Source organism: Schistocerca americana, chromosome 6 (genome assembly GCF_021461395.2).
Source record: "Schistocerca americana isolate TAMUIC-IGC-003095 chromosome 6, iqSchAmer2.1, whole genome shotgun sequence".
In the NCBI taxonomy this organism is placed as follows: domain Eukaryota; kingdom Metazoa; phylum Arthropoda; class Insecta; order Orthoptera; family Acrididae; genus Schistocerca; species Schistocerca americana.
In genome coordinates this window covers 554038560-554052385 of record NC_060124.1, presented here as the reverse complement: position 1 = coordinate 554052385, position 13826 = coordinate 554038560, and the positions used below count along the sequence as shown (strand labels likewise).

The 13826-nt window shown below is 39.2% G+C and overlaps 1 protein-coding gene across 1 annotated transcript in view; it reads left to right on the top strand.

Annotated features, from left to right (window-relative positions):
* The window catches only part of LOC124619407 (eukaryotic translation initiation factor 2A), a 167145-nt gene extending 154671 nt beyond the window's left edge, over positions 1-12474 (top strand). Inside the window, exon 13 of the mRNA XM_047145765.1 lies at positions 9126-12474. Within this exon, the coding sequence (XP_047001721.1) occupies positions 9126-9251 (126 nt within the window). The 3' untranslated portion in view covers positions 9252-12474. The remainder of the gene's footprint in view (positions 1-9125) is intronic.
* The last annotated feature ends 1352 nt before the right edge of the window (positions 12475-13826 follow it).

Here is a 13826-nt window from a genome sequence, read left to right as displayed (position 1 = left end):
TATTTAAAGACATGTGCAAGCCTTTTCATGTCCAAATAATTGCAGCAGCCTACATTCATTTGAATCTATGTACAGTGTTCATTGCTTGGTCTCCCTCTACAATTTTTAATCACCCCCCCCCCCCCCCCCCCCACACACACACGCCATATATATATATATATATATATATATATATATATATATATATATATAAACAAAGATGAGGTGACTTACCGAACAAAAGCGCTGGCAGGTCGATAGACACACAAACAAACACAAACATACACACAAAATTCAAGCTTTCGCAACAAACTGTTGCCTCATCAGGAAAGAGGGAAGGAGAGGGGAAGACGAAAGGAAGTGGGTTTTAAGGGAGAGGGTAAGGAGTCATTGCAATCCCGGGAGCGGAAAGACTTACCTTAGGGGGGAAAAAAGGACAGGTATACACTCGCACACACGCACATATCCATCCACACATACAGACACAAGCAGACATATTTAAAGACATGTGCAAGCCTTTTCATGTCCAAATAATTGCAGCAGCCTACATTCATTTGAATCTATGTACAGTGTTCATTGCTTGGTCTCCCTCTCTGCTTGTGTCTGTATGTGTGGATGGATATGTGCGTGTGTGCGAGTGTATACCTGTCCTTTTTCCCCCCTAAGGTAAGTCTTTCCGCTCCCGGGATTGGAATGACTCCTTACCCTCTCCCTTAAAACCCACTTCCTTTCGTCTTCCCCTCTCCTTCCCTCTTTCCTGATGAGGCAACAGTTTGTTGCGAAAGCTTGAATTTTGTGTGTATGTTTGTGTTTGTTTGTTTGTGTGTCTATCGACCTGCCAGCGCTTATGTTCGGTAAGTCACCTCATCTTTGTTTTTATATATAATTTTTCGCACGTGGAATGTTTCCTTCCATTATATATATATATATATATATATATATATATATATATATATATATATATAGACACACACACACACACACACACACACACACACACAAAGTGCTGGCAGGCCGATAGACACACAAACAAACACAACATACACACAAAATTCAAGCTTTCGCAACAAACTGTTGCCTCATCAGGAAAGAAGGAAGGAGAGGGAAAGACGAAAGTGTGTGGGATTTAAGGGAGAGGGTATGGAGTCATTCCAATCCCGGGAGCGGAAAGACTTACCTTAGGGAGAAAAAAGGACAGGTATACACTCGCATACACACCCATATCCATCCGCACATACACAGACACAAGCAGACATTTGTAAAGGCAAAGAGTTTGGGCAGAGATGTCAGTCGAGGCGGAAGTACAGAGGCAAAGATGTTGTTGAAAGACAGGTGAGGTATGAGCGGTGGCAACTTGAAATTAGCGGAGGTTGAGGCCTGGCGGATAACGAGAAGAGAGGATATACTGAAGGGCAAGTTCCCATCTCCGGAGTTCTGACAGGTTGGTGTTGGTGGGAAGTATCCAGATAACCCGGACGGTGTAACACTGTGCCAAGATGTGCTGGCCGTGCACCAAGGCATGTTTAGCCGCAGGGTGATCCTCATTACCAACAAACACTGTCTGCCTGTGTCTATTCATGCGAGTAGACAGTTTGTTACTGGTCATTCCCACATAGAAAGCTTCACAGTGTAGGCAGGTCAGTTGGTAAATCACATGGGTGCTTTCACGCGTGGCTCTGCCTTTGATCGTGTACACCTTACGGGTTACAGCACTGGAGTAAGTGGTGGTGGGAGGGTGCATGGGACAGGTTTTACACCGGGGGCAGTTACAAGGGTAGGAGCCAGAGGGTAGGGAAGGTGGTTTGGGGATTTCATAGGGATGAACTAAGAGGTTACGAAGGTTAGGTGGACAGCGGAAAGACACTCTTGGTGGAGTGGGGAGGATTTCATGAAGGATGGATCTCATTTCAGGGCAGGATTTGAGGACGTCGTATCCCTGCTGGAGAGACACATTCAGAGTCTGATCCAGTCCCGGAAAGTATCCTGTCACAAGTGGGGCACTTTTGTGGTTCTTCTGTAGGAAGTTCTGGGTTTGAGGGGATGAGGAAGTGGCTCTGGTTATTTGCTTCTGTACCAGTTCGGGAGGGTAGTTGCAGGATGCGAAAGCTGTTTTTAGGTTGTTGGTGTAATGGTTCAGGGATTCCGGACTGGAGCAGATTCGTTTGCCACGAAGACCTAGGCTGTAGGGAAGGGACCGTTTGATGTGGAATGGGTGGCAGCTGTCATAATGGAGGTACTGTTGCTTGTTGATGGGTTTGATGTGGACGGACGTGTGAAGCTGGCCATTGGACAGACGGAGGTCAACGTCAAGGAAAGTGGCATGGGATTTAGAGTAGGACCAGGTGAATCTGATGGAACCAAAGGAGTTGAGGTTGGAGAGGAAATTCTGGAGTTCTTCTTGACTGTGAGTCCAGATCATGAGCGCTCTCCCAATCCGAAACCTATGTACTATCCAAAGGCCTCACCTTCAGCCCCACTCCCAGATTCAACCAAACAGCCCTCGTCAAAGATTTACTGTCCTACACTCGTACTCTCTGTTGGAAATCCTTCATCAAAGACACCAACCACTTTCTCAAATGCCTGGAATCCTTACCCAATCTGTTACCCCCGGAAACCATCCTTGTAACCATTGATGCCACTTCCTTGTACACAAATATTCCGCACGTCCAGGGCCTCGCTGCGATGGAGCACTTCCTTTCACGCCTATCACCTGCCACCCTACCTAAAACCTCTTTCCTCATTATCTTAGCCAGCTTCATCATGACCCACAACTTCTTCACTTTTGAAGGCCAGACATACCAACAATTAAAGGGAACATCCATGGGTACCAGGATGGCCCACTCATACGCCAACCTATTAATGGGTCGCTTAGAGGAAGCCTTCTTGGTTACCCAGGCCTGCCAACCCAAAGTTTGGTACAGATTTATTGATGACATCTTCATGATCTGGACTCACAGTGAAGAAGAACTCCAGAATTTCCTCTCCAACCTCAATTCCTTTGGTTCCATCAGATTCACCTGGTCCTACTCAAAATCCCATGCCACTTTCCTTGACGTTGACTTCCATCTGTCCAATGGCCAGCTCCACATCAAACCCATCAATAAGCAACAGTACCTCCATTATGACAGCTGCCACCCATTCCACATCAAACGGTCCCTTCCCTACAGCCTAGGTTATCGTGGCAAACGAATCTGTTCCAGTCCGGAATCCCTGAACCATTGCACCAACAACCTGAAAACAGCTTTCGCATCCTGCAACTACCCTCCCGAACTGGTACAGAAGCAAATAACCAGAGCCACTTCCTCATCCCCTCAAACCCAGAACCTCCCACAGAAGAACCACAAAAGTGCCCCACATGTGACAGGATACTTTCCGGGACTGGATCAGACTCTGAATGTGTCTCTCCAGCAGGGATACGACGTCCTCAAATCCTGCCCTGAAATGAGATCCATCCTTCATGAAATCCTCCCCACTCCACCAAGAGTGTCTTTCCACTGTCCACCTAACCTTCGTAACCTCTTAGTTCATCCCTATGAAATCCCCAAACCACCTTCCCTACCCTCTGGCTCCTACCCTTGTAACTGCCCCCGGTGTAAAACCTGTCCCATGCACCCTCCCACCACCACTTACTCCAGTGCTGTAACCCGGAAGGTGTACACGATCAAAGGCAGAGCCCCGTGTGAAAGCACCCATGTGATTTACCAACTGACCTGCCTACACTGTGAAGCTTTCTATGTGGGAATGACCAGTAACAAACTGTCTACTCGCATGAATAGACACAGGCAGACAGTGTTTGTTGGTAATGAGGATCACCCTGTGGCTAAACATGCCTTGGTGCACGGCCAGCACATCTTGGCACAGTGTTACACCGTCCGGGTTATCTGGATACTTCCCACTAACATCAACCTGTCAGAACTCCGGAGATGGGAACTTGCCCTTCAGTATATCCTCTCTTCTCGTTATCCGCCAGGCCTCAACCTCCGCTAATTTCAAGTTGCCGCCGCTCATACCTCACCTGTCTTTCAACAACATCTTTGTCTCTGTACTTCCGCCTCGACTGACATCTCTGCCCAAACTCTTTGCCTTTACAAATGTCTGCTTGTGTCTGTGTATGTGCGGATGGATATGGGTGTGTGTGCGAGTGTGTACCTGTCCTTTTTTCCCCATAAGGTAAGTCTTTCCGCTCCCGGGATTGGAATGACTCCTTACCCTCTCCCTTAAATCCCACACACTTTCGTCTTTCCCTCTCCTTCCCTCTTTCCTGATGAAGTAACCGTTGGTTGCGAAAGCTTGAATTTTGTGTGATGTTTGTGTGTCTATCGACCTGCCAGCACTTTCGTTTGGTAAGTCACATCATCTTCATTCCACGTGGGAAAAATATATCTAAAAACAAAGATGATGTGACTTACCAAACGAAAGCACTGGCATGTCGATAGACACACAAACAAACAGAAACATACACACAAAATTCAAGCTTTCGCAACCAACGGTTGCTTCATCAGGAAAGAGGGAAGGAGAGGGAAAGACAAAAGGAGATGGGTCTTAAGGGAGAGGGTAAGGAGTCGTTCCAATCCCGGGAGCGGAAAGACTTACCTTAGGGGGAAAAGAGGACAGGTATACACTCGTGCGCCCACACACACACATATCCATCCGCACATACACAGACACAAGCAGACATTTGTAAAGGCAAAGAACTCTTTCCAAATCAATTCAGACTTCGTCATCAGTTAAGAACTTTATCCCTGTAATTCCAGCATCCTTCTTTAGTACTACATTTGAAAAGCTTTCATTCTCTTGTGTGAACTGCTTATTGTCCACATTGCCCTTCTGTAGGGGGCTGCACTTGATACAGATAACATCAGATGAGACTTCCTAATATCTAAATTCATCTTAGATGTTCCAAAATTTCCTCTTTCTCAGAAATGTTTTTCTTGCTATAGCCAGTCTGCTCTTTATACCCCCTCTACTTCAGCCATAATCAGTTATTTTACTGTCCAAATAGCAAAACTCATCTACTACTTTGTGTGTCTCAGTTCCAAATGAAATTTCTTCAGCATCACCTGATTAATTAAACTACATTCGATTACTGTTGTTTGAATTTTGTTGTTGTTCATCTTACAACCTGTTTCCAAGACATTACCTATTCCGGTTACCTACTTTTGCAAGTACTTTGGTGTGTTTGAGAGAATTGCATTGTCATCAGCAAGCCTCAAAATATTTATTTCTTTCCCTCAACTGTAATTCCCTTTCCTAGTTACCTTTATTGCTTGCTCATTGTACAGATCAAATAACATTGAGGATGGGCTACAGTCGTGTTCCACTACATTCTCAACATCTGCTTCCCTTTCTGCCCCACAACTCTTATTATTGCAATCTGGTTTCTGTACTACCAGTAAATAACCTTTTGCTCCCTGTGTTTTATCCATGCTACCTTCAGAATTTCAAAGAATGTACTCCAGTTAACCTTGTCAAAAGCTTTCTTTAAGTCTACAAATGCTATAAAAGTGAGATTGCTTTCTTCAACTTACCTTGGAAGATAAGTAGTAGGATTCAGTATAGCTATACCTAAGTATTTGTATGAGCAACCAGTTCCAGTAGTGATTCATTGATGCTGTCATTCTTGGATACTATGTTCTTTTCATTTTGTAAAGTGGAAAACTTTACATATCCAAACCTGTTAAAGCAACTTGCTGATCGTTGCACCATTTTAAAATCTTATCAAGATCTGACTAACTATTTGTGCAACTTTTTTCGGACAGTAAAGAATTATAGATAGCAGTGTCATTCGTGAAAAAATATTACTGTTGATATTGTCTGGAAATCATTAATACGCAATATGAACAGCAAGGGTCCCAAAACATTTCCCTCGGGCAAATCTGTAGTTACTTTTATATCTGTCAATGACTTCATCCAAAGTACATTCTTTGCCCTTCCTACCAAGAAATCTTCCGTCCAGCTGCAAATTTCACTTCGTACCCCAAACAATCTTACTTCCAATGATAACCACAGGTGTGGTACTGAAACAGTTGCTTTTCAGAACTCAGAAAGTACTGCATTTACCTGACTACCCTGATCTACGGCTTAGGCTTTCGGGATATTGTGTGAGGAAAGAATGAATTGGGTTTTGTGTGATGATTTGGGAATTCATGCTGGTCGTTCTTTCATTTTCTAGGAATGTTTCATTACTCGGTTGCAAATTCTGTATAGAATCTTTAGAGATTCCATCAGGCCGTTAACAGGGTTGCCACAGGTTCTGGAAATCAGGGAAATTTCAAATACATCACGGAACTCGGGGGTGTGGGGGGTGGGGGGGGGGGGGAACCACTGGAAAAATCTTGTTTTTGTCTCAGTAGATGAAATGGTTTGTTTATTGAAGTGTTGTGCATTATCTTTGGTTAGGTGCAACTGAGTACGTGCACTGCTTCCCTACTCCCTCCTCATTACTACTGCTTCTCCCCTTCCTACCCCTCCCTTCAGCTTGCAGTCAGTGCTGCCACTACTTTTTGCCACTAGCCTAGCAGCTGCCGACAAGAGGCAGGGAGGCGTGAGGGCATGAGGAGTGGTTTGTTTGGACCTGATTCTCAGAGATTATAGATGCAGTGGCCGGAGATGGCAGTCGTGTGTGCACGAGTTGTGTCTGAACGATTGTGTGGATGTGCGTGCGTGTGTGTGCGTGTGCTCTCATTTTCTGACAAAAGCTATGGCTGAAAATTTAGTTGTGAGAGTATTGTCTTTTCTATATGCCTATCAGCAGCTCAGCAGTTATCTTTTTGGTGAGTTGCTACCTGTCCTCATTTTTTATTGATTCTCAGAGTATTTGAACAAATTATTGTTGCGTGGATTGATGACTGTGGTCTCATTTCAACAACATGTTGTCTTTGGCTCATGAATAGCTGGCCACACGAGTGGATTTCTACAACAGGCCAAAACCACAGGCTGTTCCTGCGGGTATCTGTAATGGGGTTGTGCCTGCTGATCTGAAGACATTCGGTTCCCACTAATGTGCAGACCCTGCTCATCAGATTGAGTCTCCCCGATCTCCCTGTTGGCCAGGTCTGTTTGTATGTGGAGTAAAGCAGCAGATTTTTACGGTTTATCCATGGACCCAGGACTGTGGTGCTCATCAGCACGCCAGAGGGCACGGGTGATGGATTTCAGGATTTGCAACTGCCTCACTGCAAGTGTGTTGTACAGTGTGGCATTTTATAGACAGTTTATTCGTTCTAGTACATTTTTGCACTTCAAAAATAGTTTATATGTTGGAAAGTATGGACAATAAGAAGAAGAAAATTGTGTCAGTTGTTGACAGTTTGTATGCTATGTATTCATAGATTACTCAAAATAAAAATCACAAAATACTTGTAAAATAATAGATAGAACTCAGTGAGTAATAACCAACAATAATGAACATAGTAGAACCAACATTCTGTTGCAGTCACCTACAGTGTAGGTCTACACAATTCTTCCCCACCTTATACACTTTATTCAAGGGACCCAATTTTTTTTCTGATGTTATTTCTGAAATCAGTGAAGGTATTTTAGATCTGTCTTGCGACTCCAAGGAAATTCATATTTTTGTCACCAAATGTGTTTTGTTTTTTTGAAAAAAATAAAATCAGTAGTCTAAATAAAAAATGTATACCATTTGTCTTGCTTTCTCCATTTAAAAACAGTTCATTACAAAAGATGTTGATATTAGTATATAATATTTTTGCTCATATCAGGAAACATCATCTGCTTGCAAGTTTTTGTTAGATGTTTCGTCATTTGCACTATTCTATTGTTTCTTGTATCGTAGCTGCAAAGAGGTGTGTCAACTTACGTCGTAAGTTATCCTTGAGATGTCAAAATTTGTCAGGGAAAAATGTTAAAAACTGTCTGGAAATCAGGGAAATATCAGGGAATTTCAGTCAGGGAAACTTATGACAGCACTAATTAAGTTTTGTTGAAGTTTAGCAGTGTCAGCTGTTCCTTAACACCACTGATGCTACTGTCTGCAGTGCTGCAAAGATTAAATTGGGCAATACTTCTTTGTTTTCCTTTGTAAAGAAACATTTGAAAACTGAGATCAACATTCTTGCCTTTGCTTTGCGACCCTCAATTTTGGTTATTGTGTCATTAGAGGACTAACATTGGTGCCACAAATAACCATTACATATGACCAGAATTTTGATAATATTCTGCTACAGTGGTCATTGAAGGCTTCACACGTTGCCTTCTTGAAAGCCAAACACATTTCATTCATCATCTTTCTATCTATGTCCCTGTTCTTTGTTTCGAACTAATTGCACAGAAGTCTCTGTTGGTTTAGAAGTGTCTTTTCAGTGATTGTGTTGGGTCCCATCCAGCATGAACTCGTTCTACTAGGTACATATCTATCTAGGGCATTGGGAACTACTCTCTTAAAAGTGAACCAAAATTCATTTTTTTATACTTCTGTCCAGAGCTAGATGTTTAAAGCTCTTCATTGAGATATGATACTATTGACTGTCTCATTATCTATTTTGATGGACATGCAAATCTTTCTACTTCTTTTTGTTTCCATTTATAATGTGGTAAACGCTGTGGCTACAGCTGCCTTATGGTCACTGATACCAGTTACAAGTGGACATCCTCAGGTCTATCTGTAGGCAATAGAGCCAATATATTTCTATCATGAGTAGACTCTTGAAGAAAGGTGGGCCAAATGGGAGCATTTTAGGTATGCAAATATGCAAGTTAAGCCTCGGAAATTCTCTGAGCCATCCAAATATTCCAAAATGATGATTAAAATCCATTTCAAATGTGAAACATGTTTCATAATAGCAATGACCAACTTTTAAGCCTCAGGAAAGATGTGCCTTGAATATGCTTATCTTCAACAAATGTGGTACCTTTTGATTGCTAACTTTCAACAATAGTGGCAAAGTCAGTAGGAGAGGTTATAGTGCATGTGGGCATGTATCAAAACACGCACAGAACAAAATTTTAATTTGTTCAGTGTGAGCCACATGCAAAACCTTCTTAGCCAATTTTTTAATAGTAGTAGTAACAAGGAGAGGAGGAGGAGGAGAAGATAGAGTGATTATGATAAAAGTGGAGGTGAATTGTTGACATTGTGTTACTAATGTTGAATCAAATGGTTATTTGATTGTTTCTGTTTTTAGAAGCTGACTGAAATATCACGCCTGAAGGAGCAACGTGCTGCAGGTCGCCAGCTGGAACTCAATCAGCTCGAAAAGATTAAAAAGGAAGATGAGCTGCTCAAGGAATTGCAGAGCCTCGTCTTGTGATAGTGGACCAGTGGTTACAGTTTGAGGGCTTCCGACATGACAAAACGATATACGGCTCGGGTTGTGCAATCTCAAAATGTTGCCAACTCGTAAACAAAAAGTTCCCGCACAGTTGAAAGCAAACAGTACACCTCCAAACTTATGTCATTGATTTCACATCAATATTGAGCAAAAATGAACTGTCAATTGCTTTGCCTGACTCATCGCTACAGTTCAGAAAGTATTTTTTTGTTTGTGTAATTATTTTTGGATATCTAATTGTGTTATAGAAACAGCTGGAAAATCAGTCTTCTTTTATTTTCTTGAAGAGGTATGTATGCAGTTTATACTTGGTGCTTTGATGTGAATTACTTTGCCTGTTGTTTGTGGACGTATCAGTATAAATTTTCTTTTGTGATATAGTGAATAGTGTTGTTATGGGACTTAGCTTTACATTGATTTGAAAAGTAATGTTCAAACAATGTAAAGAATACATGAAATGGATTAAAATTATACTATATTATTACTGATTGGGTGGTGCTACATATTCTCTATGAGAGTTACACATTTTATTATACTTTAATGAAAATTTATATGTACATAATTTTACTCTGAAGTTTAGAAACAAATGACCTGAACAAGAATAAAAGTGAGTGTGTAACTGAGTAATTTTGGATGTGAACAGCTAAGACCAAAACAAAACATTTGTGGAGCACATTCAGTAGTAGAACATAGTCAGGCATTTGGTCTCTGTTGGAATTGCTTATGCCGGATCAAAATGTGAAATTTGTATGATACATGGAAATAGATAAATACAGAAAAGATTCATTTATATATTGCTGAGGAGTGTATTTTGTCAATGTCAAGCTGATTCGTCACGTAATGATCTTTTTAAGATGTATTTAAGTACTGGAACAGTCCATTAAAACAAATATAAATTATAGCTGTTAGATATGTATATTAGCTGACAAGAAATATGGAAAAATTACAGTAGGAAAACTTATTTATGTACTGTCCTAAATGTAAATCTAAATTCAGATTCTGTGTCCTCATGTAACTTTCTATATGAGAGTATAATAGTAATTTTCCTGTATAAAGTCTAGAGCTTGCTCTATGTATTTTGTTCATTTTGTGATAGTAAACAAAATTTCTGATCATGTTATTTTGCCCAGTTTGCAAACATAAATGTATACTGGAGTGCTTAATTTGTATTCTGAATTTTGTGATTGGTATTACTTTAATTTAATAGCTCATTTGAACATAGAAAAAGGCAGTGACATTCAGTTGTTTATCAGTGTTGCAACATACATATGTCTTCATATGAATAGTAGCTTAAATAAGTTCATTGCAAAATATATTTTTATATACATATATATCTATAAATATGATGTGTATAGATGGCGTTGATGAGTCCATGAACATAGTTATCTAAGCGCAGTTTTGTTTCTTTTCAGATTTAAAATTTTTGATGTATTATAGTGAATCCTCAAACTGGAAAAGAATATAAAACAAAATATGATAACATCTTGTCGACATTAATTGTCAACAGTTTCAAAGAAACTGTGTTATGTTCGCATGTGAAACTTCTCACCATCCTTTGGGTTTGAATAAAATATCTGATAATGAACTTTGCAATTGCTTTGCCAGATTATTGTTTATTCTTCTTTCTTCTTCCTCTTTTTTTATGTGTAAAATTTTCCATATTGTAATTTGGAAATTGATACATTATGCAGTACAGTAATTATGGTTGCAAGTGACAGAAATTATGTACCTATTATGATTATTTAAATGGCTGTGTGACATTTTATGTATATTGAGTGGGCATGTTATGTACAGGAATTGTGTTAAAATCAGCACTTAATTAAAAGAAGGCAGTAAATTGTAGTAATTTTTTTTTCAGCAAGTGTTACTAATACTTTTGTATAGAAAGTGGGCATAATTCATGTAATTGGTGCTGATTTACCTTTGTTTCCTGCATGCTGCATTTTTTTATTATTGTTGTGAAAAGAAAATTCAAATAATACTGCTGTGTGCAAGACAGCTGTGGGGTAGGTACGTAATCAATACGAATTTCAGAACAGACTTTTTTTTTACATTAAGAATCTCATTCATAACTTCTTTGTACTTCAGGATCTGATGATGCTCTATAAAAATAAAAAACCGATTTGCAGTGTATGTTGTCCAGTATAGTATTCCATTACCTATTGAAATGACAATATATTGTCATTTTTACAGTCATCACACAGTGTCACTTGGTAAGGAAAAAAATTTAAAAAAAATTATGTACTGAACAAACACATTGACATATCAGTGTTTCCATTTTTCTTTAACACTATAATATTTGTTTGTGACAGAAGTGATGACTCTGTTGCCTCAGTGCAGTATGATTTCCATACTTCATAGCTGAAATAATTGCTTTTAGTGTACTCTTACTGCTGTTAAGTGTGCTTGTACAGTCTGCCGTTATGAAGGGGTTATGATTTTTAAAAATATATAATTACACTTATATTGGAAGAGATGTTAGCACAGTTACTTGCCTATTATGTTCCTTTTATGTAGTATTGTTCTGTAGTGGATTACAACCAAAGACCTGTTAAGTATAAGTGCTATAGAAAACCGACTGTGTTTTTATTATACAGTCGTATGCCATTTCTCTCTGTTTCTTTCAGTTCTCAAAATTAGTGGTTGTATAGATCATCCACATTTGGCTGCTTTGAAAACAGAATTCTTTTATTTAATAATGCACAAATGTCACAGATGTGAATCAAAAACTAAAGTTAATTGCAAATTTGACATTGACTTCTTTTTAAATATATGTGTGTTTTGAAGGACTTATATACAGTAGTCAGGTCTAGCAGATGGTTAGCTGTGTTTTAGGAATACTGTTACAAAATCAGTTACATTTGAGAGTGTTTCAGCTTTTCACCTTTTATTACTGTGATGGTGAAATTTTTTTCTTCAATGGAGTACGGAACGTAATGTTACATAACTTTATTCTGAAATTTTTGTGGTTGTTTTCAAGTGGAATTTTTTTACCATACAAAGACCTACATGCCTCTATTATGTTATTACAGCAACTTTTTGACAACTTAAAAAGTGTGATGATGTCATTAGATCTTTACATAGTTGTAATTGCACAATATATTGTTACAACGAGATGGTAATGTAATAAGGGCTTATATTTATGAATATTCTAACAATGATCTAACAGAAAAAAGGCTGTAATAAAATTATGTGAGCTGCATTGTGCATTTGTTGACATAAAACCAGAGCATTTATTTGCCAAAATGAATTGTGTGTGCATGTTCTAAAATTATTTATCTGTGCACTGTGATTGTGAATACTACTAACATGTAATGTACATGTACAAATCATATGAGCAAGATTCATGAAAGAATAATATACAGGACAGTATTCTGATGACAAAAATTAATCGTTTGTTCATTTTGTATGCTCAAATGACCAATACAGCAATCTAGAAAGAAAATTAATACATCTTGTTTTTCTGATAAACAGCTAAGTTGTTACATTTCATGTGCACTGTTAAATAAGAATGCTTTACATTATCCTGTGTCGGAACAATGTCGGAGCTGATGTAGGCCTTTTACGGTGATACCTAATGATTACAACTACATACTGATGTTCAGGAGTGGGACTGAAATCTTCACTGAGCTTTCTGAAATATTTCAGGTAACTGTTAGGATGTTTATTTGTTGGTATTAAATTCACAATTGCCTTAATTTGGCTGAGATGGATGATGCCTGTCACCTTTTTAGATATCTGGGACAGATGTTCACAAGCATAACTGTGCTCAAATCTGAAAAATACATTATTTTCTTTGGGGAAAGTGCCACAAGTTTGCATCTGGCAATGGTATAGCATTATAAGAGTATCCCATATAGTTCAGGATTCATCAATATGTACTAAAACAGAATGCTTTATTAACACCTGAAGGTAATTGCCAGTAATCTTTTTGAGAACAAAGTCTTGAGTTACTGAAGAAACTTGCATGGTGATAAGATACAACTCATATTTGGAGAAGTGGGTTTAAATCCTGATTTACATTAGTCTCAGACTCCCTGCTGGCAAATCCCTTAGCAGATTCAGTTCATTGTCAGCTGAATATAGATTGCACCTCTAATATGACTGTTGGTGGAATTTGAACTCTGACCTGCTACCATACACCACCAAATTACACAGACGCTTGTGACTTTAAGATATGCTTCCAGACACCTAATCAGATGCAAAGAGTTGACTGTTAGCACCCATTTATGTGTCCATGATAATTACAATTTTTTATGGAGGTGTAAATAGAAAAAAAGAAATACATTGCTTTTGAAAAGCTGGTATCAAAATGACGTGTCTCTTTAAATGAACATCTTTGATGTGGAGTTTGGAGACAAAATGTATAAAATTGTATTAATATTGCAAACCACTGTGCTTCTGGGACAGTTTATTTTGTGCTCTGTTGCACAATTTCATCCCTCACTTTCTTCCATTAGTATGTTGTGAGCTGTAGGCTGTGGATAATGTTTCCTGCCAAGTATGTTTAGTAAGTAATTAAAAGTTCAACAGCTAATTCAAATTAAAGGTGTT